This window comes from Fistularia commersonii, chromosome 16 (genome assembly GCF_037954325.1).
Source record: "Fistularia commersonii isolate RoL2024-O1a breed Wild chromosome 16, RoL_Fcom_v1.0, whole genome shotgun sequence".
In the NCBI taxonomy this organism is placed as follows: Eukaryota; Metazoa; Chordata; class Actinopteri; order Syngnathiformes; family Fistulariidae; genus Fistularia; species Fistularia commersonii.
Genome location: NC_141299.1, coordinates 12,828,546 through 12,853,663, shown reverse-complemented (window position 1 = coordinate 12,853,663; position 25,118 = coordinate 12,828,546). Strand labels below are relative to the sequence as shown.

Sequence of the window (25,118 nt, the reverse complement as noted above, 5' to 3'; positions counted from 1 at the left end):
CATATTTAGCTCCATGTTCTGGGAAAAAATGCCAATGTAGATTGTATTCTTTGACAGCCGACGCTGCCACGTAACACAAAAGACATACTGCTTTTCCTCCTTGAAGCACAAACATGTATTGGCCTTACCATTTTTCTTAATACAGCCTTCCATCTGCATTAACTTTTCTCTACTTAAACATTTAGGGAGTATTTGTATTTCTCGGTTCCACTCGTTAATAATGGCATTGATGTGGATACACTGCGATCCAATGGCAGGATGCCGTCACTTTGCAGGTAACATGATTGGCATGAATTGTGGGAAATGTAGTTTATGGTCAATGCATGTGTTTGATTTATTTATTTTAAGACAATCAGATCTTTTAAGACGTTCTTGCGGGCCATATAAAATGACGTGGCGGGCCACATTTGGCCCGCGGGCCTTGAGTTTGACACATGTGCTCTAGCATAACCCCAAAGGCTCCAAAAAGCCTGATTACTCTTAGCTACTATGCTCAGTGCATAGGCACAAACAAGTCCGTCCCCCCAACTCAGGGCAAAGGGGGACTACTCTCGTTGGGGGGGGTTTAAGTGGTCATCCTTGGAAACGAACGTTCCAGGTTCAATTCCTACACTCCTACACTAGTCTGTTGAAGAGTTGAGCAAGACACTGAATCCCCTACTGTCATCCTCGCGCTGCTCAGTGACTGCCTTCTGCGCATGATTCATTCTTGATGGGTTCAGCTTGGTGGTGAAGTTCTGCGCTTGTATGACTGATTTCTGACAATAAAGGTCTTTCTTTAAATTGTGTCAGGCAAGTGGGTTCTGAGTAGCTCCCAACCCCCAGTATAATTAATGTATGAAGAAATTAACATCCATTTGCCCTGGTTGTGTGTGTCATTGTTCCAAAAGCCCCATGTCGAAATTAGGAGCAGAAGTCCTCAACTATATTTGCCATCTGCAACCTGTTCGAACCACAATGTAAAGAAATGTCAAGTTGACTGTTCAGGGGTTTTACCACAACCAACAGAAGGAAGTTAAAGGACAACTATCTGACATGAAAACCACGATATCTTTGGATTAATGTCATCATTTGTCATCGTGACCACTACAAATAAAGTCAGCAAACAATTTTAGTCACTGTGCCCTTTTGTCTGAACTTTTAAAGTCCATTCTATTATGGAGAGAAGCCACAGAAATTAATCGCTTCATACATTACAATAAGACTTTGAAGCTTTCTGCAGTTGACATTCATCCACAGATATTTTGGTTTTCAAGTAAGATAATTGTCCTCTAACCTGCTTCTATCAGTTTTGGTTTGACCCTTGAGCCAATAACTGCCTGGCACTAGAAACATTGCAGCTTCAACCAGCAAAAAGGGTAAATAACAACTCAATATATCTCTTATCACATGAATAACTTTTGAACATTTTTCTTCAAAGTCCTGATAACACAGGAAACAGTTGTTAAAACAAAACATCCTGCTTAATTAGTTTACAAAAATCCTAAAATGTTTCATACTTGTACTTTTGAGGGTTGTTATCATGTATAACAAATGTGTATTGTGTATAGCACATTGTAAACAATATAATGGGAGGATGAATGTGCACGGTTGTGTGTGGAAGATGCTTTTAAAGAGAGGTTAATCCTTTTTAAGAATGTTTGTAACTGTTTTATTTTCCTTTTCACTGCTGTTGGAGCTCTCAACATTCAAAAACAGGTACAGATTGTAGGACATTTTTGAATAACACACCAAAATTATTGGGAATAACCTGAAAGTACTTTCTGTACCCAACAAGAGGTAAAATTAGTCGATCCTGGTTATGCGCAATTTAGCAAATTTGAAGTCTTTTAATTGCATTGAGCGTTTTTGTTTTGTTTTTAATCTTGATGCTGATAAAGGACATGCAAAACTGCACCAGGTATTTTCCATTACACACTGGTGTCTATCAGTGATCATGCCATATTTATTTTTGTATTTATGTATTTTTTTTACCTGGACAGTCAAAAAAAAATCCCTCTGGTATAATTGTGATAAAGAGTAAAGAAATGACGGGGCACACCCTTGGGTGGGGACAATGGTGAAAGATTTCTTGGTCTTGTCCCTTTAACTCTATCTGGTGTTACATTGGAGAGCAAGCTATTCTGCAAAAAATGGAACAGACCTGCTAAAATGTCATGTCACCAGCGGTCACCCTGACCACACAAAGTAAGCAAAGCAGTTTTAGTCATTGTGCCCTCTTAAAAACTTTGAATTTACACTTCATTTGAAGTCTTGGCAGTCATGATCAACACCAAGTTAATGAATGATACGATTGTCAGTATGAATATCACATTTGTATAGGTTTCAGGAATGAAAAAAAAAATCGATATCATCTCACAGTTATGTCGATCAAATAGCTCTCAGTCATGTTTTCACGCTGTCAAGACCCAGTGTAAAGTAAGACTTGCATAGATAATGACCAACTTGTAGTTTTTACATTCTAAAAGTAGAATAATTGAAAATAATTCAAATTAAATAATAATAACAATAGCATACAAATGGGCTAATAGAAAATACTGACAACTCTTCTATGTTGTGCTCCAATTACTGCATAATTGAAAAGCGATGCGTCAAACTGGCACGCACATGGAAACTGATACTAAGATTCAGCTTCCCATGTTTGCCCAATGTATTGTTGGACTTTGTCACCAAAAATCTCCTTTAAAAAGCTGCATGAGGCTGCAGACGTGCACAACCCCATCAGCCATGAGAGAGGTTGTGCTTGCCCTGACTCTGGCCTTTGTGGGTAAGAATCATTTAATCAAGTATGTGTTTCAATATTCAAGTTTCCAGCGCTGAATCTGTCAAAGTTGAATGTTTTAGTTTACATTATGAGGAAGACATCCAGGTTTTATTTTACACCTTTTTTTAAATTAAAATATAAATCATAACCAATTCCACCAAAAATATTGTTTTATGGATGAATACATCCTCATTTGAGAAAGAATTTCAAACAAAGCATATGACAGTGGATATATTTTTCATTACTTTGTTGATGTATAATTTGTTGGACCTGAGGGATAAGCTGATTTTGAATGCTACAAAAATTTTGGTGGTGTTTAACCCTCTTTTTTCCAGTTTAGCTGGATTGGAAATACATTTTAGTCCATCAGTGTCAGATGCCATGATGTACTTCTCTTCACAACTAAGATAAAACTATAACCATTCAAAATTCAATTTAATTCAAGCTATTCAGTTTAATACTTCTTTCCTTTTCCCTCTGGATTATTAATGCTGTTTCCCCATTTATTTTAGCTGGCCAGTCACATAATTCTGGTAAGTTTTATAACCTTACGATATATTTTTGGGGGAAGGTTTATGTTATCTTATAGACTGGGTTGAATTATTTTAAACACTAGGAAAAGAACAAGATATGTTATGACCTAACATTTGTTGCTCTCATATTATACTGGGCAAGGTAGAATATATTTCACTGAGTAAAGCTCTCCTTACAGCTCCTGATTTTGCAATTGGTAAGACATATGTATACAAATATGAAGCACTACTCTTGGGTGGTCTGCCGGAAGAAGGTTTGGCGAGAGCTGGACTTAAAGTCAGCAGCAAAGTTCTCATAAGTGCCACAAGTGACAACATCTATCTGTTGAAGGTAAAGATGAAAGTGTTTGGAAATTTAAAGTTGCTCAAAACTTGAATTGCAAAATAACATTAATGGTTTAATTATGCTCCAGCTTGTAGAGCCTGAACTCTCTGAATACAGTGGTGTTTGGCCAAAGGATCCTCTAAAACCAGCATCCAAGCTGACTTCAGCCCTGGCAGCTGAATTCATGACCCCAATCAAGTTTGAGTATGCTAACGGAGTTGTTGGGAAGATGTTTGCACCTGAGGGAGTCTCCGTAATGGTGCTGAACATCTACAGAGGTATCCTGAATGTCCTTCAGCTCAACATGAAAAAGACACATAATGTCTATGAGCTGCAGGAGGTGAGTACCTCCAACAATGACTAGATCCATTGCAGAAAGTTGAATACCACCCACCTAAATGTACGGTTTGTTCATTAGGCTGGAGCTCAGGGTGTTTGCAAGACTCTCTATGCCATCACTGAAGATGAAAGGGCTGAACACATCCTTCTGACAAAGACCAGGGATCTCAACCAGTGTCAGGAGAAGGTTGTGAAGGATATGGGGTTGGCATACACTCAGACGTGCCTCAAGTGCCAAGAGGTTAGGTTCTACACATTCTTTGGGGACCTTCAAAAAAAGAAACCAATGCACGATGAAGAAGAGGTCATGTTTTTCTTTTCTTTTTTTTTTTTTTTGTTTGTTTGTTTGTTTGTTTTTTTTAAACAGGAAGCAAAGAACCTTAGAGGAACCACAACATACAGCTACATTTTGAAGGAAGTCCCAAGCGGCACCATGATCTTAGAGGCAACCGTCAATGAGTTGATTCAGTTTTCCCCATTCACTGAGTTGAATGGAGCTGCTCAAATGGAAACCAAGTAAGTAAAGAAGCAACAGAAATGTGAAAAATAGTTTGGATACGATGGGTTTTGTTTGTGTGTAGCCCTAATTTTTTACTAATTCATTTCAAGACAGTCTTTGAAATTCCTTGAGACTCAGAGAGCTCCTATTGTACCTGTCGAAGCTGCGTATCATCTCAGCGGATCACTGAAGTACGAATTTTCAACTGAGCTTCTTCAGACACCCATTCAACTTGTGAAGATAAACGATATACAAGAACAGGTATTTGGTCATCCATCTTTACAAGATTACTATTGTTGCATTTGCGCAATATTTCTTCAAAACACTATAATCTGGTTTCTATGTTGTTTTTATGCACATTTCTATGTAGATTGCTGAGATTCTTGGTCATCTGATCACTCACAATGTGGAGCGAGTTCATGAAGATGCCCCACTGAAGTTTTTGGAGCTCATTCAAATCCTTCGTGCAGCCAAATTCGAAGACCTTGAAAGTATCTGGAGGAAATACAGGCACAATCCTTCCTACAGGTGACTTTTATTGAGAAAGTTTTAAAAAGGGGGTTCAACATATAAGATTACTTACAGTCTTCTGCTTTGCAGACAGTGGATCTTAGATGCCATTCCTGCTGTTGGAACTCCAGCTGCTCTGAAATTTATAAAGGAGAAATTCGAAGTTGATGACCTGACTGTTGCAGAAGCAGCTCAAGCTTTGATTGCATCTGTTCATATGGTGACAGCAAACACTGAGGCGATCAAGTTGTTTGAGGTCAGTAAAGCCCAAAGCCTGGCATTTTGACTACAACAGATATGCAACTATTAAATATCTCCAAATGTTGTGATTTAAAGGACCTGACCGTCAACAACAAAATTGTGGAGAGCCCAGTTCTGCGTGAGATCGTTTTCCTTGGCTACGGTACAATGATTTCCAAATATTGTGTTGAGAAATCAGTTTGCCCTGTAGAGCTCATCAAGGTAAAAAAAAAGATAAACGCTCTCAGATAAATGTTCTTTTATATCCTGGATTAAAAAGTAATTTGATTATTCCGCTTTCCTTTGCAGCCCATCCAGAACCTTCTAGCAGAGGCAGTGGCTAAGGGTCAGACACAGGACATTGTATTGTTTTTGAAGGTTTTGGGTAATGCTGGTAACCCTACTAGCCTTAAACCAATTACAAAGATACTGCCCATACATGGCACTGCAGCTGCATCCCTACCCATGAGAGTTCATGCTGATGCTATCTTGGCCTTGAGAAACATTGCAAAGAAAGAGCCCAGAATGGTAAGTTTCCAGTATATGAAAATGACAAAATTCAGAATTTCAATTGAAATGCAATTTCACAAACTAAACATTAACAAGTCTTCTTTTTTGCCCAAATTAGATCCAGGACATGGTTCTGAACCTGTACATGGACAAGGCTCTGCACCCGGAGCTTCGTATGCTTGCATGCATTGTGCTGTTTGAGACACAGCCCCCAATGGGTCTTGTAACAACTGTTGCAAACATTGTAAAGACAGAGCCAAATCTGCAGGTAGCAAGCTTCACTTACTCACACATGAAGTCCCTGACCAGAAGCACTGCTGCGATCCATTCTTCAGTGTAAGAGTCCCCTCTGATACCATTGCTTTATGACTGGTGTCTGACTATTCAGGTTTTTTTATTTTCCTGAATGTTCATTAGTGCTGCAGCTTGCAACATAGCAGTCAAAATCTTGAGCCCAAAGCTGGAAAGACTCAGCCTTCGGTTCAGCAGAGCCATCCACGCGGACATTTATAATAGTAAGAGCAACACTTCCTAAATGAGAACCATTTCTTTATTATTATTATTATTATTGTTATAATGCATAATTCACTCCCTTACACAAAACTCTCTCAGGTCCTTTGATGCTTGGTGCAGCGGCCAGTGCTTTCTACATTAATGATGCTGCCACCATCCTGCCTAAATCTATCGTTGCTAAGACTAGTGCCTATCTTGCTGGAGCTGCCGCTGATGTCCTGGAGGTAAAAGGGAAAGAGAACCGTTCCCTAAATGACATCCCTCAAAAATATTTGTTGACTGATTTTAATGTAATGTTTGCTCCCCTTAGGTTGGAGTAAGAACTGAGGGACTCCAGGAGACACTGCTGAAAAACCATGAAATTGTCAATAATGCTGACAGAATCACCAAGATGAAGCGCGTCATTAAGGCTGTAAGCAAACAAACAAAAAAAACAAACAAATAACACACCACAAAGACACAAATTAAAAGATTATGTCATCATCAACACACTGCAGGCCCAATGATGACTAGATTTGAATTATTTGATTTCTATTTCCACAGCTCAATGAGTGGAGATCTCAGCCCAACAGCAGTCCTCTGGCCTCTTTGTATGTCAAATTCTTTGGACAAGAAATTGCTTTTGCAAACATTGACAAAAACTTGATCGACCAGGCCATTGCGGTATGATTCCAAAGCAAATGCATCAACTTCAAGACAAATTTATGATTTTGTAATGCATTTAAGATATATTTATCTCCTTTAGCTCGCCACCGGACCCTCAGCTCTGGCGTTTGGCAGGAATGCCGTCAAGGCTCTGCTGTCTGGAGTTTCCTTCAATGCCGCAAAGCCTTTGCTGGCGACTGAGGTGAGGCGCATCATGCCGACTGCAGCTGGTCTTCCATTGGAGCTGAGTCTTTATACGGCCGCTGTTGCTGCTGCAGCTGTTAAGGGTGAGCAGAAGCTCTGCTGGTCCATGGTTTAATGGTAGGACATGAGTTAACACATTGTTCTTTTTGTTCTGCCAGTTAAGGCCGCAGCGACACCAGCTCTGCCGGAAAACTTCCATCTGGCTAACTTTCTGACGACCGATGTGCAACTGCAGACCGAAATCAAACCAAGGTCCATACAATAATTGACTCTTAAGTCACACTTGAGCTTAAGCTACTTTAGATTATAAAATGAAATGTGCATTTTCTCTTTGTATAGCCTTGCTATGAACACATTCGCTGTGATGGGAGTAAATACTGCTGTCCTCCAAGCTGCCCTCATTTCAAGAGCCAAGCTCAACTCAATTCTGCCGGCCAAAATCGCTGCAAAACTGGACATAAATGACGGTCATTTCAAGATTGCAGCCCTACCTGTTGAGGCACCAGAGAACGTCGCCGCTGTCCAGTAAATCAGTTCATTCAATCTTATATCATAACATTATCACATTCTGTCCTCTCTGTTTAGAAGATAGCCTTGTTGACCCTTGTATTAATCTCTTGACAGGGTTGAGACATTTGCAGTTGCAAGAAATATTGAGGATCTGTCTTCTCAGAGAATCACCCCTCTCATTCCTGCCCAAGTTTTGACATCTGTTTCAGGAGGAATTCTCAATTCTAAGATTTCCTCATCTACTGCCAGTTTGGTGAGTTTAAGATTTGTTTAATACAGCTACAATAGCATCACCATTAACATTTCAAGTAATCTATTTTTGTCCAATAATAGTCAAAGTCTTCTGAGATTCTTCAAGATGCCAAGGATGATATAAAACTTGTGAGAAAGAACAAAGCAACTCAGCAAAAGAAAACATATTGCTCAAAAGCCATTGGGCTGAAGAGCTGTTTCAAGATAACCACAGAAAATGCTGCTTTTCTCAGAAACACTGCTTTGTACAAATTGGCTGGACAACACTCAGTTGCTATTTCTGTGCAACCACGTAAGTGTAAAGAATACTTGTACATTTGTGGAAGCAACTCTCTAAATGCCATCGTTGATCACAGTTTGTGTCATTACTCTCAGTTGAAGGTGCACCTCTTGAAAGACTTGAGATCGAGATTCAGTTTGGACCAAAGGCAGCAGAGAAGATCATTAAACAGATTAATCTGAGCGAAGAAGAAATTGCTGCGGATAAACCAGTATTGCAGAAGCTGAAGAGAATCCTAGCACCTGGTGTAGACAATCAAACCTTATCCTCCTCCTCCTCGTCCTCGTCCTCTTCCAAGTCGAGCAGCTCCAGTTCAAGGCTCTCTTCTGCCTCTTCCAGTTCTTCATCTCGTGTCAACAGCAAAGCCATCGATCCAGCCGAAGTCGGCCAACGTCGAAGCAGCAGCAGCAGCTCCTCCAGATCCTCAAAGAGATCGAACAGATCGAGCTCCGCATCTAGTCTTGCATCTCTCTTTAGCCTTGGTTCTAGTTCCTCTCGTTCCAGCGCTCATGTCTCAAAGGTGACTACCTGAAAACTGTTTTTTTATGTTAGAGCAAAAAATGATGACTTTTTGCATATCACAATGAGATAGTTTTGTCTAAATAATTCAAAATCAAGTTGCCAAGAGAAGAAAAATTTTGACAAGAATTAACCTGAATGACTGAGAATGTCTACAAGCATGTTGTCTAAATATGTCTTCCTTTTCCTGATAGCAAGTAAATTATCAACACAAGTTCCAGAAGAACCACAAGAAGCAGGTATATTTACATGAGACGCACAATGCAATTGAATTAATCTGAACAGCTCAGCTTCATATTGTGTATAACAATGGTTAACTTTTCCCTCACTATTTTAACAGACTCTGAACTCTCAAGCTGCCTCAGCTGTAGCTTCCCAGAGTAGAAGCAGCGCTTCAAGCTTCGAGGCCATCTACAAAAAGGTGCTCTGTTTAAACATAATTTTTTTTTTTCAAGTCTTTGCTTATCTAACAGGATTGTGGGTATATGAACTTTGTGTATTCACAGAACAAATTCCTTGGCAATAATGTTGCTCCTATCTTTGCCATCATCGTCCGGGCTGTCAGAGCAGACAAAACCATTTTGGGATACCAACTCACTGCTTACTTAGACAAACCTGTCAGCAGAATCCAGCTTGTCTTGGCTAACTTGGCTGCTGATAACAACTGGAAGTTGTGCGTCGATGGTGCTCTGCTAAGCAAGCACAAAGTGACGGTGAGTAAAAATTCTCGATTATCTTCAAAAGGTCTTTGTAACCAAGTGTCCATAAAATTAGCTTTACCTTATCTGCTGTTCTTTAACAGGCTAAAATTGGTTGGGGATTAGGATGCACTCAATATAGCACGATGATCACAGCTGAAACTGGTCTTCTTGGTCCACATCCTGCAGCTCGCCTGAGAGTGACCTGGGAACATCTACCCTCCGCTTTAATACGCTATGCAAAAATGTACATAAGTTCAGCCATACGCTGTTATATGTCCACTCTTTCAATACATAAATAGAATACCATATAAAAATGACTGACATGTTGGAAATTTCTTTCACAGGATTTATGAAAAAATTCCTGCCAGAATTCTGGATGGCCTGATTAAAGAAAAGGATAAGAACAGTGTGAATCAGCTGTCACTGACAGTGACCGCTACATCTGACAAGACTATTGACCTCATTTGGAAAACGCCAACAGTATGAAGAATTATACAAGCTATGACACTAAATTAAAGTTGAACACAAGTTTTCTTATTATGGATTTATTCTGTCAACAGACTACTGTCTACAAGCTGACCCTGCGTCTTCCCATTGCACTTCCACTTGATGAAATCAAAGGTCTCACTCCTTTGGACGGCAGTGCTAAAGATGTCTACAACTTGTTTGCCAAGGCTGGTACAGGTAATGGTTGACATTCTCATCTAATCCACATCAGAATCACATGTTTGCAGTTTCTTTTCAAGTGTGACTCAGTGAGGATTGTTCTCTTTCCCAGCTGAATGTAGGTTTGACAGAGACACATTGACCACATTCAACAACAGGAGATACCAGAGCAAGGTGCCCTTGTCCTGTTACCAAATATTGGCACAGGATTGCACAGAAGAGCTGAAATTTATGGTCTTGCTCAAGAAGGATCCTACTGAACGCAACCACATCAATGTTAAGATTGCAGATATGTATGTCTTCATTTAATCGATATGAGATTTAAGTTTTTTCTTTTTTTTTAGGTGACTAAATTATGTCCTTAATAATTGTTATTCTTTTAGTGATATAGACCTGTATCCAGAGAATACTGACATGATGGTGAAGGTGAATGGAATGGATATACCCATCAACAACTTGCCATACCAGCATCCTACAGGTTATTAAAACAAAATGTATCAAACCATTGAAACTTGAGAAGCACATCCATATATAAGGAATTATAATATATGACTATATTTTTACTTACAGGTGCAGTTCAGATTAGACCAAAGGGTGACGGCGTCGCTGTTTATGCTTCCAGCCTTGGACTTCATGAAGTCTACCTTGATAAGGATTCATGGAAGGCAAGAGCAATATCATGAGTCATGAAATCATATACAGATTCAGAATGCCTTAATGTGACATTTTTGAATACATGGACATTTGAGGCACTGATTTGCAAAACACTTTATGAGGACTGAAAGGAATTGAAAACTAACTGGAGCTAATTTGTAGTGGAATATTTTGTTGGCAGCTGCAACAACCCACCCATTTTTAGTCATGACGTCAGTTTCCTCCATTGCATTTTTGGAGTGAAGCAAAAGCAAATGAGATACTTGGCTGTCAAATAGTAATGCTCTGTAAGATAGTTAATGTTTCAAGAGCTAATGTGATCAATATACTTTTATTCAATCTTGCCACGCAGGTTAAAGTTGTGGACTGGATGAAAGGACAGACTTGTGGCCTCTGTGGGAAGGCTGACGGAGAAGTCAGACAGGAATACCGAACATCCCACGGACACCTCTCCAAAAATTCAGTCAGTTTTGCTCATTCATGGATACTGCCAGCTGAAAACTGCCAGGACAAAACAGGTTTTTCCCTCTATCCTAATTACATATCATGCTATAAATATAATATATCTCATAGATAGAAGTTGGGCATTAAAATCACGATTCATTAACATTTTTCCCTTATAGAGTGTCGTATGAAACTTGAATCTGTCAAACTGGAGAAGCAAGTTAATCTTCTTGGCCAGGAGTCGAAATGCTTCTCTGTTGAGCCTGTGCTTCGCTGCCTGCCGGGCTGCTCCCCCATCAAGACAACCACTGTTACTGTTGGTTTCCACTGTGTGCCTGCTGGTGAGTCCACAAACCATTGAGAGAACAAATGATTGAGCTATAAAATGCTCACCAACAGAGAGAAAAAGGCAAAAGACTAATTGTTCTGCTCTCTTGCAGACTCTGACATTACCCGCTCTGATAGTCTGAGAAACATCTACGAATCCAGCGTGGACCTGAGGGAAACAACAGAAGCCCACTTAGCATGTAGCTGCACTGCACAGTGTGCTTAAAAATGTCTTGTGTCAGTCACTTTGTCAAAGGTTTAAATGCCATTTTAAATAAATCCGCATTTTAAAATATTTTTTCCTGCACATTATTCTATAACCCCTAATGAGAAATAGTGAACGTGTTATAGAATAAGCAAATAAACCCAATGACTTTTACATTTACTTTGTCATGTATTTCATTACAGACAGAACCAACACAAGATATTGATATTTCCTTGGGGTCAAATTCTTTTTAGTCATAAAAATAAAAACAAGAAACATGTAGTCAGGTTGTAAATACATCCAGAAAAGCAAAATAAATCAAGAAATATTACATGGTATTTTGACAGGCAGGGTGTGAATTAGGACGAGAAGGGAATAGGATGTTTGCCCTTTGCCCCTAAATTTTGAAAACCAAGAAACTTTCATGCATTTTGGATGAAGCTTTTTCAATCTACATTCCTCTGACAGGTGTTTTATTTTAATCTATCTTGTTACATTTTACAGTACTTTTCAACTTTTATAATTTTTCATTGTATATTATTTTGTTGTATTGTTTTTTCCGTATTTTACTTTAAATACATTCCTTTATCGCCGCTGCTTGTTAACCCACATGATTGTTCCCAATAAGGTTTTGGTGAATTATTCAGTCTCTTAAGAAGTAGTCTGTTAAATACATGGTTGAAAATAAAATTTGAAAAAGTTAGTAAAGAGCCAGGGTAGTTATTGTGTCCTGTGTGGTATACATTTTGGTACATGGATTGTGTTGTACTGCATTAGATTTTTATTTTTAAAATATGGCAGTAGTAAAAATTGAAGCTGATGTTGTTGGGAGTCTGAATGGTCTTCCTGTTGTCAAGGTAGATGATTCAAGTGCTCCCAGAAGTGCTGGTGCCCACTTAATAAATGTTACTCATAACCGTGCACAGGACAAGAAAGAGCAAGACTAAGGGTTGGGCTTAGACCTGAGTTTTAGACTGAAAATTCATCATTGTATCAAATTGATTAAAGGACATTTTTCGCCGTTTCAACTGAATCTGGTGACAAAGGTGGTAGGAATAATGGTCGGTTTAAGTATGGCCCAGGGAGGCTCAGGGGTGCAAATAAAGATATTTTCAGCATAATGTCAACCCAGATGCAAGAGGTGACCATGTTTGTGTTTTGTGGGGAAAGGTTGAGAGATGGGAGATCTTTGGATAGTTGATTGAAGAAGCAGAATATGGCTTAAGATCCAGACAGCAGACTAGAGAAGTCCTGCATCATAAGATTTGAGACTACACATGACAGATCTTGTCAAAATCTTTTTGTCATGGCAACTGGACTTTAATTTCTTCACCCCTCATCCGAGACGCTTCTTTGGTTCTAATGACCTGTGGGGAGTTTCCAAATATAACTTTGTGGAAGTTAGCAGGGACTGGTTCTGGGCATGAATCTTTCCTGGTTATTTGGAGGGTGTAGATGGGCCTGATCCGTGTATGCAAATCCATCTTGGTATTGATCCCAGTACGGCCTTATACCATATACCAGCGCCTTTTTAAACCCCACAACACCCAGAGACAAAAACTGATGCACCCCAAGTGTTCACCATGACCCGGATGACTGAGAACCTCCACATACACATGACAGATCGGTGAGCAGGGCTCAGACATTTTATCTATTACCTGAAAACGGCATTTGGGGGAAACCCAGACAGGAGGTCTACAGGAAGACTAAAGAGAAGATTTACGGACGCAGTGAGAGAGGATATGAAGTTTGTTGGTATGAGAGGAGGACATAGTGAATAGCAGGTCAGATGCAAAATATAAGCTGAACAAACACTGAAGGGAAAAGCCGAAAGGAGAAGAAAAACATGAAAAAGCTAATGGGAAAGACCATTGTGCCTTTTTAATGCACTACTTCAGATCTTGAACTCATGTGATACTTAAGACAATGAGGTTTTCTGAGCCTTGTTCATTGAGGGTAAAGGGATGCTGCTCCCAGACGTGAACTCCATAAAAATGTGTCCAAAGTGAGCTGAGGAGTTCTTCCGGCTCTACTTTGGAAAAAAGACAGAGCGATAAACTTGAGTCAGAATACAGACCCAGTGCTCTCCTCCTGAAATAAACGTACCTATTTGCAAAATTATTCATTCAGAGATCCCCCAGAAAAGAAAAAAAGTGAAGTTGAGTCAGTAGCCACAGCAAATAGCACATTCCAGAGGCCAAAACAAGTTAGAGTCCAACCACAGTTCACACCAGTAGGTCAGGTCTTTTTTTCTGCATTGAGGTCACATTGCCAGAAACTGTAAACATACTAAATTTACTAAAAAGATGATACACACACTTGGTACCCCCATCAGACCTATGATATGAGGAGGGGCTGCTAACTCATCAGAAGAGATATGATAGGATCTGAGAATATGCATTTGAGAAGTATGATTGTTGAGGTTAAACTTCAGGGTACCATTCCTGCTTGACACTGGTGGACGGGTGCAATTTGTTTCTTTAGGGAACAGTTGGCAGTAAAAGATGTATAATGCATTCATTATATATCTGACTAGTTAAAGATGGGTCTGAATACTCCAAACTGAGGCTTACAATTTGCACTCTCTTCCTCTGTTCCATGTCTTTTGGGATGACTATCATCAAATAAAGAGGAGAGCTACCACCAAGTTGGAAACCACATTGAAGGTTAGATTTGACTCCCACTGAAGAGGCTCGAGATTATCTTGAAACAAGTTCTAGACCAGCAAGTCAAGGTGTGGTTGATGTTCCTGCCAAAGCTATTTTGACTCATGCTGAATCGAATTCTAATTATCTTCCAAATACCTCCGCATCTACCATTCAGGCCAACAAGACACTCCCAACATTTTCTGGGGATCTCAAATCATTTATCACATTGTAATGGTGCCATTCTTTTCTGCAGAACTTAACACATTAACCTCACTGAGGAAAAACATACATATCAGGCAAAAAGTACATGATCCTTTGCACAAAGGAAGCATTTTCAGAATTTATACCATGATTTGCAGTGGCCAAACCTGAAGGAAATGGATTTGTGACATTGCCACACAGAATATTTTTAGCTGAATTTCGAAGATCTTCATGTAAATTCAGATGCTTGGTAACACAAATAAGTAATGGCAAATTGCAGGGGTAATTGTTTCTGTTCCCTCTCACCATGCAGTCTTATTGGGGCCAAACAGTCATTTTTTCCTTGCCCTTCAATAAATGCTGACTTCCAATTTGTTGGCAGATACTGGCAATTCTGGGGATATTCCTGAATTTTGTTATTAGGACAATCTGATAACATTCCCTTATACTAAATTTGAAAACACAAAAGCATAAATTTACCTCATTACTTGCCTTTTTCTTGAAATATGTTGTAATCTTAAGAGACAGAAGAGCGTTTACATTTTACTTTAGAAATTTTGGCTACAGTCAGACATTGCAAGATACTGTAGTGGAGAGGTCTCGGTACTCTAACGATTTCTTAAAAAATTGTTAAATAAAATAGTGCCTTTATGTGTGAAATCAAGCAGCTACTGATATAAATGTACTGTGTGTATAAGAGATCAACCCCAGTAAACAGAAGTACCAAAATACAATGACTGTGGAATAAAGTAAATTCTTGAACAAAGATTCCAGTTGGCCTGTTACTCCCCCATGTGGTAGCACATCATGAGGGCTTTAGACATACCTATGTTGATATGATTCAAAAAATGTAAAAAGTAAAATGTGAAGAAATATTAAAAGAACATGATGTATTTTGTGATGTATTTGGTAACATTAGATTGTCTGGAACAAAATTACATATTTCTGTTGAGAGAAATTATCATATCTATTCTATTATTCCGAAGACAAAATAACACACGAAATAAAAAAATACATTCATAATCACATTCAGTTTCAGTTAAGTACCCTTTGATTTAAAAAAAAAAATGAGCAGCAGATAAAATGATATAATAGCCTATCTTTGTCAGCTATAATTCTAACCCTAACCCAAACCCAACAGCAGCTGCTTAATATACCTTATAAATTATTTTAGACTAATAGTATTGTGTAGAACAACATAATTAAGTAATAAAAGTAAGACATTGTGCCATATATTGAAAAGATTATACCTTAACTTAATGTGTGGTATCAATCTGAAAATACAGTCAATGTCTATGTTAATAATCCTAAATCAAAGCCAAGCAACATCTCATAACAATGACAAACTTGTTTCTGAGATTAAAAAGAAAATCTCATTAGATATTATTGTTAAATAAATGTTTAAAATAGCACGTGTATAAAACATAGTCTACAAATGAAAATGTTGAAGAAACTGCAATAAAGAAAACACGAATATTAGATTGCATTTACTCATAATTAGCAGTTCACTCCAACTTGTTGGGCTATTTTATAATTTTTAATCATTTCTACCTTCATTCAAGTGTATCTTCAAGCGGTATTATTTATTTAATATGTGCTTGGTTCTAAAAAAAAGAAACACAACAAAAAAACAAAAGTACTTTAACTAATCAGAATTTGAAAGAGTTCACATCGAGCCATTCTTTTCTTGTGCGTAGCTGATGAAGTCTTTGCTTTTGCTCCACTGTTGAGCGGCCACATTTCCATAAGAATGGACACTCATTTCTTCAACATGTTGACTTCTTCTTTTCAACTTTGCAGAGCTGAGTAACAGTTTTACAGAAGTAGGGAACAAAAATGTCAAGGTACAATCACTTAATGAAAATAATTGCAATCGTCATGAAAGAACTATTAAAAATCAGGCAAAATCCATGCTATATTTACCTGGTTTGAGGGGTAAGGCAACTGGTGTGATGTAGTTCAGATGTGGAAGGCAGTGTGAGTGGCATACATCCATGGATGGGGGAGGGTGTGTCAGACCGGCTTTTGATGAGCTTTTCTGGAGCCAGTGCTGGATTCAAGTCTTTTTCAGCTGAATGAGGAATTATGATGGATAATAATCATAAAATGGATCTAGTGATTAATATTAGTAAAAAAAAAAATTAAAAAAAAAGTTAAAAAAAAAACATTAGCTCAGAGTTAATACTGTATGTATGTACACCAGCTGTATGTTGTGATGTTTGACAGCTTGTTCTGTAGGAAGTGGGTACGGCAGTTATTGTTCAGTAGTATTTCTAAGAAGACAGAATTAAATGGGTGTTCGGACGTCTTGCTATGGTTGAAGTCACTCTTTGATAATTATGTGCATAAAGAAATTTGCACAGTCATCAAATATTTCTACTCACACATTTGAAAGGCACATCTTGAGTTTGACTTTTGGGTTTTCACTGAGTCTTCAAATGGAGTCAAGTTTAGAAACTGGTGCTTGATCCACATTGCACGCTCTTCCTCAAATGCCTTTCTCTGCAAGGTAAATTATACGAATAATCAAAATACAAAACAGCAAAATAAATAAAACACATTTTCATTGGTCCTTGGCATTGAACATAGGTTCTGCATGTAATCATATCTTCAGAAATGCACAGGATTTGTTTAAATAACCTCATGGCTGAGTCTTATGGCTGCTTCTGTAAAGTTTTTCCTTTCCCTCTCAAAGATGGTCCTCTGTTCCTCTAGAGTCTTCCATTCAGCCCTGAGGCGATCTTTTTCCTGTAGCATGTAGCCATTGTTCAGCAGAGATGACATTTCTCCATCACACGGAGATGTCAATTGTTGCTACAAAAAGGGAGTGAAGAGATATTCTTTGGTCATTGGTCCAACAGAGGGAGTGACATCATAGAAACTGTATAGTTAAATGATTAACAAAGAATAAAATGGAGTAGCTTGAGCAGGTAAATTAGATAAAGCAGTAATTATATCTCACCTGTAGGAGTTGCTGCTGTGTTTGAATAAAGTCTCTGCACTGCTTGACTTCTAACTTTAATCTGTCCATTTCCTCATGAGTATCTTGGGAAGCAGTATCTATGCTTTTACTCTCACACATCTGTACAGATGATACTGAAAAATAACACCAAAATATTAAATCTGACAATCTTGTCTGTGTCACTGCTTGGAGGGAAAGAGTGCAGACTGCAGTGGTTGTGAACGTTGTTATTATCTAATTTAAAACTATTAAGGCATCCGTTTTTCCTTCATACTATTATTTAACTGCCCCAGCAGACAACCAATTAACTTTGATGGTACTATAAGGATTTTCTGCTGTCTTCCTGTTTGGACAGGTTAAAAATTAAGAAACCCATTATCACATTTGTTTTCTTTCTGTTATAAAAAAGTAAAGGCTTTTTCCTAAATCTCAATACAACTTAAAAGTTATTTCATGTTGTCTTTGCATGTGGTTCAGGTAAATGATGGTATCATTACTACCTTGGCTGTCCAGTCTCTCAACATGGTTCTTGAGTTTTCTCCACTGGAGTCGAATACTGTGGGTTAGCTTCTCTCGGGCATGAGCACAAAGCAGATCTACACTTTCCTTGCTGGAATCCAACAATTCTTCTTCATCCTCTGAGTCAGACTGACACACACACAAACATATGAGAATGCTTGAAACCTGTTGCCAAAAATTATCATTAAATTAGCTTTGGCAATTATGTTTGTCTGCTTAATTATCCACTTACAAATTCACAATGTTTCCATACAACCTATCTTTGCGTGTCAATGATTTCCATATATCTATAACTTTCTTACAAAACCTACTGCTTCATATTTGTCTTTAAAGTGCTTAAAAATGTACAAATAAAATTATACAAACATGTCCTAAAGGAGCAAAACCGTCTTCACATTGGTCTCCTTTCAGAACTGCCTTTCTTGAACTCAGAATGAAAACCATGTCTTTTTTCATCTGATGCAACACTTTCTTCAATTCTGCATTTTCCAGCACCAGCTCCTTCTGGCGGTTTTCATAGTCAATCAGCAGAGTCTTGTACATATCATCCTCATGCCTGCATAAACAATATCAAGTCAGTCAACACTTATTAAAGCACAATATTTATATTTTTTTAAGAGAAACTTTAGCAATGAATTAGCAACTTAGTTCTTCAAGGCCTACATACTAGTCAAAAGTGAGAAGACCAATTATGTACTAAATTACCTAAAATAAAAGCCATTACTACTTTAAAATTGGATATAAAACGAACAATGAATAGCCAGCTCAAAATGATGCTAAAAAGTAGATGATACGAAAGGTGGAGATTACTCCACATGGAAGGTAAAGAAAAAGAAACCTCTATAATATAAAAAAATTAAAAAAGAGGGGAGTCAGCTACAAACAAGGGGTTGTCTCACAGAGCACTGCCTCCCCATACAAGCCTAGTATCCTTAACCTTATCCATATAACCAAATTAAACAAATAATTCAATCACTAGTTGATAAAAACTGGTTGATAACAGTTTTATTTCTAATTGTTATTATGAAGAAATGAACAGTCTTTGATTTTCAGTGATGGTTTGTTTATATATATTTTTACTACAGAGGTTTACCAAATAAACAAAAGCCTGATTGGAAGACCTACTTTGCTTCTGTCTTTTCAGTTTTCCACAGGCTTCGCTTGCCATCGGCTCTTCCAATACTGTGTAAAACATCAATGGCTAGAGGCAAAAATAACAAAAACACAAAAGAATTGAGAAGTCTTGGGGCATTACTTAATTTAACAGCATTTTGGTCATGCTGCATGAATTTCAAGACATAGCCAATTGAATCACACTTGGTACATTAGCCTAGTACTCAGGCATCTCACTTGTTTGCTCATTAGACAACACATATCTGTATGCCATTCTCTTTCCCCTGAAATTTTCTGTCAATATGAATTCATATCTAATATGTTAATAATATAAACTGAGAAACCAGCCACTGAAAAAAATACAATTACTTCCAGCAGCCTAAAAACCAAAATGTCTGATATAAAAAAATAACACTAGCACTGTCGACCTCAGACAAGGAAATTGCTTGTAAATAGCATTGTCCTGCGTTAAGATAAAGCATTCCATCAATACATCTGAACACGCACTTGTTATAATTTTGCCATATTACTGCCAATGAGACAAGATTTGCTTAAGTTTGACTATAACATCAGGCCAAGACAAGTAATAATTCTAAGCCATCTAGAATCACTTTAGTACAAAGCTGGACAATAGTAGGGGTTTCAAATTAACCTTGTTTAGTCTCCTTTTTGTTTACAAGAAGTTGATTTAGACGCTCCTTCAGTTTGTTAAATTCACGTTCTTTCCTTTTCATCTCATGGTTGTACTGGCTGGCCCGGCTTGCTATTATGTTTTGAAGCTTGTTAACCTGGAGAGTATAAAGCGAGACAAACTGTCAGTTTCAAGGACCTTCAGTTCTCTTGTGAGATCTGTCTGTCTCTTCATTTACCTCCTCCTTTTCATTTTTCAGGCATTTCTGCAAGTTCTTCACTTTGAGGTGTAGCTGTCTTTCTTTCTCAAGAAGGTCAGTGTTTTCCCTTTTGGAAAGTTCAAACTGCTCCTGTGGCAAAGTATTACAGTCATAAAAAGAAACCATGTTTTTTTCAATAGCGATATAATAAAGCCAAAGGCAACTGTGCAGATGTGCTAAGGCTCTAATTCATTCCACACACTCCATTTTTCATTGAGTAACAGACAAAAAAATGTTATCAAATTTTTTTCAACTACAGAATAAACAAAGAAATCAGAAGGCTAAAGTGGTACTGTACTTTTAGCTGTGTGTTGGTGAGCTGCAGGAAGTCCACATGGTTACTTGATTTAACCTGCTCCATTTCCATGTTTTCCAAGGTCTGGAGGCCCCTGCGGTGCAGCTGAACCAGGTCAAACATGCAATTTAGCACAGCCACAACATTCAGGTCTGAGCTGACATCTGGCTGTGTCCAAACTGGTGTAAGGCCAAGAGATAACATCTCCTAGTAAAAGAGAGATGGACAGCAAAAAAAAGTATTTTGAACCACATACACTTTTACATGTTTTAATTTTCTGTAGCTTTTATGATCACTGATAACTGGTTGTGTGTCATTACAATTTACACAATGCTACAGTTTTAAATAGAAAAGTGCATTAAGAGTGATCAAAACATGAGCGTGGTTACCAACCTGATTGATGTGTGTTAAACATTTTTGCACATTGTTCTCAGTGCAGAAGGTGCTGAGCATGAGGTTCCTTTGCAGAGGCGCCATTGATTGGCTGAACTGTCCCATTGGAGATGTTCTAGATTCATCTGAGGTGCTGCAAATGCCCTTGACTTTAGGGAAATTATCTGTGAAACACAAACAGTGTAAAGACATTCAATCTAATCATTTGCGAAAATATAGCAATTTCTGTAAGTAGTGACTTGTAAACAATACAAGGCACATACATTAGTCTTAATTTTACCTTTATTGAAGTAAATAAAATCACAATCACAAATGACTGCAAAAATCATATGACAAGTGGCTGATATTTAGGTCAGAGCTATGAATACATTCAATCCATTGTTCATATCAGTTCAACTGCCTCAAGCTTGAGACAGAGCACAAGATGGGTATCAGCATAATACACTTATTCACAACCAACAGCTAAAGGAAAAACACAGCATTATTATTTGGACTAATCCATTTTTGAGGAAGCTTGCATGGACACAAAATCAGATGACTAAATAATTTACAGCTTGCTCCTCTCTTAGTGCATAGCATATAAACCACATACATCTGGTAAATCTGCCTGATGTTTCCTTTAATCACTACAAAATACAATAGGAAATCATTTCAAAGTGTATCTAATTTGCCATACTTTAAAAACAATCGATACTCACCCAGGGAAGACTCTGGCATTCTTGCAGTGCAGCCTTCAGGCTACGTGTCTGCTGAATCACTCACTACATTTGCAGGATATGTAAGTCTTTTCACCTACATAGTCTGCTCCTGAAATAGAAGGTCAGATTAGCAGTACTCCGGTAACACAGCCTAGATTACAAAGCAATGAGAGGACTCCTGCAACCAGGGTGCTGGAAACACACAACCACCATCACCACTTTAACAGAGGATTCAAGAATAACAATGGTTTAAGTTATATCAGGTATCAAAAACAATGCATTAACAGCCATCTTTACATTTCTTAAAGATTGTTTTGATTATCTATATATGGAGACAAGCATTTCAAGTGGCATTTTTCTGTCTGTATGGCAACAAGATTAATAGATGACTGGAACAGTTTTCAAGAGACATGGTGGAGGGATCATCAAATAGCCAAGGAAAAACCCATGATAGGGATCTTTTTTTTAATTTCTCTGAGAAATTTCCATGGACTTCAGTGAATTCATTTACTTTGAGAGGAATTTGCAACACACATCTTGATTATTAGGTTGTTGCATCTCACCGCAGGCTTGGCACTTAACAGGTTACAGGTGGAACCCAGCCAGCATCTTATCTCTATCCTCTTACCATCAGTGGATCAGACTAATCCCATACAGAAAAAAGGAAGGCTTTGGAAAAAGGTCTGCAGAATAGTCTGATACATTAAGCTTAACTAGCTTTTTGTTTTAAACGTTACTTTTAACTTTTGGATACCAATTTTGATGTCATTTTAGGGAAACATCCATTTGCTTTTATAAGCCTGATCAGACTGATGGTGGTCCTTAGAAGCATGGACTAGGCCCTGGTTGGTCTGTAATTGTCAATGTGAAATCATCAGCAAAAAACAAATGTCGTACTGACCCTGTGTTGTTTAAATTTGTACTTTAATCTATGTGGGTTTGATGGGACCACCCCAGGTGACGTTACCTTAACACACAATCTCACAATATTAATTTCTAGGCCGTATATTCTTTTACGTCAACTGACAGAAAGAAATATCGTACTCAAAATATTCTGCTGACATCTCAACAAAGTACAATACAAATAAGCAGTACCACAAAATATAGTTTAGCAAATAACTGTATAGGAAAGTAAACACCGTTCGCATTTTCCTAAATAAATATTCCTTTAAATTGGTTACCAATGAGTACAATTATTGTCTCCGAGGGAGCTCAAACTGATAACGCAACAACCTGTTTATTACCGTGTAAGCTATACGGAAACTAGAACGTTGGAATGTTTTTAGCTAGCTGTTTATGAACCTACTGCAATATTACGAACAAGACAGTAGTAACGTTGACATCGAATAAGTGCACGTTATCCTTTCAGTTGTAAATATTATATCTGCTAATTGTGAGAATTCATATTCGGGTAGCAAGTTTGAAAGACCGAGAAAAAGGCTGCGGGTGTAAAACACCTTGGAGTACAAGTCGTTTAAGTAACGCCGCCCCGGAGCAACCGCCTTCAAATAAAATGAAGGAAATACACTCATGATTTTATGAGCACATGAAAGAACATGGAAATAATTGAGTGCTTCATTTAAATACAGCTTTCTGCCAAATACTTACGTGATACTGGAAGTACTTTTCCCCATTGCAGTACCACCTGACCAGGTCCTGAGCCGCACCACTTCTGAACAACAATACACACGCGAGGCTGCACACGAATCAAACGGCCTGCTAATTGGCTGAGTCGTTGCCTAGCAACAAAACACGACGATCCGCGATTGGTTACCAGCTCTGGATCACAGTAGTTTCCAAATAGCGTTTGGAAAAATAGTTAAAACCTTCGTAAAAATGGAGGAATACAATGTCATCGCTATCAGAAATATTTTGTTGGAGATACTACGTTCTCGATCTTCCAATTGTGATTATTACCACATGATTCTGTAATTAATATCAAATCGTCTCCTGTCGGCTTTTCCCTTAAGGGGTCGCCACAGCAAATCAACCTTCTCCATCTAACCCTATTCACTGTATCGTCCTCTCTCACACCAACTTCCTTCATATCTTCTCTCACTACGTCCATAAATCTTGTTTTTGGTCTTCCTCTATACCTCCTGCCTGCCAGCTCCAGTTCCAACACCCGTCTATCAATATATTCACTATCCCTCCTCTGTACCCATCTCAGGCTGGCCTCTCTGACCTTCTCTCCAAAAGATCTAACATGTGCTGTTCCTCTGATAGACTCCTTTCTGATCCTATCCATCTTGGTCACTCCCAAAGCAAACCTCAGCATCTTCATCTGTGCGACCTCCATCTCTGTCTCCTGTCTGATCGTCAATGTCACTGTTTCCAGACCATACAGCATCGCTGTCTTTTACTCCTTTCCTTTCATTCTGGCTGATAGACTTCTATCGCATAGTGCCTCTGACACTTTTCTCCACCCATTCCAACCTGCTTGAACCCATTTCTTTACCTCTTTTCTACACTCTCCGTACTTGAAATCCTCCAACTTCTTGATATCCACTCCCTGTATCCTCACCGTTCTCTCATTCACAAACATATATTCTGTCTTGCTGCAACTAACCTTCATTCATCTCCTTTCCAGAACATACCTCTGGAAACCTCCATCTACTTTCCATCCAGACTATACACCAAGTATTCTCCTACCTGTCTCCCTGATCAATTAGCTGTAGTTGGCCAGTCATCTGAAAGCTCTCCCTGACCACCCAGAGCCTTTCTCAACCCCCCACCTGAAAACCATACAACACGCCTCCCTTTTCAGCTTCCTCCACTTTGTCCTCTGCTCTGCCTTTGTCCTCTTGATCTTCCTTGTCACCAGAGTCATCCTACAAACCCCCATCCTATGCTGTCTGGATCCACTCTCACCTACCACTACTTTGCCATCACTGATCTTTTACAGGTTACCTCGTCTATAGAAGATGTACTGTACCTACGTGCTCCTACCTCAGCTCTTATACGTTAACCTGTGTTCCTGTCTTTTCAGGAAAAAGTGTTCATTACAGCCATTTCTATCCTTTTTGCAAAGTCCACCACCATCTGTCCTTCTGCGTTCCTATTCTGGATATTAAATCTGCCCATCACTTCTTCATCACCTCTGTTGCCTTCACCAACATGTCCATTGAAGTCTGCACCAATTACCACTCTCTCTCTCTCTCTCTGGTGATATTCTGCATCACTTCATCTAACTCATTCCAGAACTTCTTTCTCCTCTAACTCACATCCCACCTGCAGGGTACAGCAGCTAACAACATTGTGCATCCCACCGTCAATTTCTGTGTGTCCCCTGGGCACACAGTAGATCCACCTTCCTTCTCTGCATCATGTCAACCAACTCTACCTTTTCCTGTCATCATCCCAATATTCAAAGTCTCTACTCTCAGTCCCAGACTCTTACATTTCATCTTCTCTCTCTGCTGCTGAAAACACCTTCCCCCTCTCCTTCTTCAACCCAGGGTAGCCCAGTTTTCACTGGTACCCTGTAGGTCATTGGCACCAATGACGGTCGTTATCAACCTGGGCCTCGACCGATCCAGTATGAGATCGTAAGGTTTGATTCGTATGTTTGGTTTTGGCAAAAGTTTTAGGCCGGATGCCCTTCCTGACGCGACCCCCCAAGGCTGGCTCAGGGAGATACTGGCCTGTGCCACCCTGAGGCTGCATTCTGCAATTAATATCAAATAAGGTCAGGCAAAAAGGAGTAATTGATATTTATTGTACTTTACCAATACCAACCAGATACAATAAAAATCGAAC

At 38.7% G+C, this 25,118-nt stretch overlaps 2 protein-coding genes across 2 annotated transcripts; one reads left to right on the top strand and one right to left on the bottom strand.

Annotated features, from left to right (window-relative positions):
* The first annotated feature begins 2,727 nt into the window (after nucleotides 1–2,727).
* LOC147225998 (vitellogenin-like) lies at nucleotides 2,728–11,837 on the top strand. The gene is made up of 33 exons (XM_086161338.1): nucleotides 2,728–2,763; nucleotides 3,440–3,628; nucleotides 3,711–3,962; nucleotides 4,041–4,202; nucleotides 4,329–4,477; nucleotides 4,571–4,721; nucleotides 4,831–4,988; nucleotides 5,061–5,226; nucleotides 5,307–5,432; nucleotides 5,520–5,738; nucleotides 5,839–6,056; nucleotides 6,138–6,235; nucleotides 6,333–6,457; nucleotides 6,544–6,645; nucleotides 6,777–6,896; nucleotides 6,979–7,165; nucleotides 7,241–7,334; nucleotides 7,422–7,607; nucleotides 7,707–7,845; nucleotides 7,926–8,142; nucleotides 8,226–8,644; nucleotides 8,838–8,882; nucleotides 8,984–9,064; nucleotides 9,150–9,356; nucleotides 9,446–9,588; nucleotides 9,689–9,824; nucleotides 9,905–10,028; nucleotides 10,123–10,303; nucleotides 10,394–10,488; nucleotides 10,581–10,675; nucleotides 11,017–11,182; nucleotides 11,288–11,449; nucleotides 11,549–11,837. The coding sequence occupies exons 1-33, from the start codon at nucleotides 2,728–2,730 to the stop codon at nucleotides 11,659–11,661; spliced, it is 5,061 nt and encodes a 1,686-aa protein (XP_086017464.1). The 3' UTR covers nucleotides 11,662–11,837.
* A 3,544-nt stretch (nucleotides 11,838–15,381) lies between these two features.
* On the bottom strand, nucleotides 15,382–23,040 carry LOC147225997 (afadin- and alpha-actinin-binding protein-like). The gene is made up of 14 exons (XM_086161337.1): nucleotides 22,968–23,040; nucleotides 21,360–21,468; nucleotides 20,662–20,825; nucleotides 20,272–20,475; nucleotides 19,953–20,063; nucleotides 19,736–19,871; nucleotides 19,096–19,171; nucleotides 18,337–18,526; nucleotides 17,952–18,099; nucleotides 17,452–17,585; nucleotides 17,130–17,303; nucleotides 16,874–16,991; nucleotides 16,413–16,560; nucleotides 15,382–16,291 (listed from the first exon to the last, which is right to left on the bottom strand). The coding sequence occupies exons 2-14, from the start codon at nucleotides 21,376–21,378 to the stop codon at nucleotides 16,156–16,158; spliced, it is 1,758 nt and encodes a 585-aa protein (XP_086017463.1). The 5' UTR covers nucleotides 21,379–21,468; nucleotides 22,968–23,040; the 3' UTR covers nucleotides 15,382–16,155.
* Nucleotides 23,041–25,118: the final 2,078 nt, after the last annotated feature.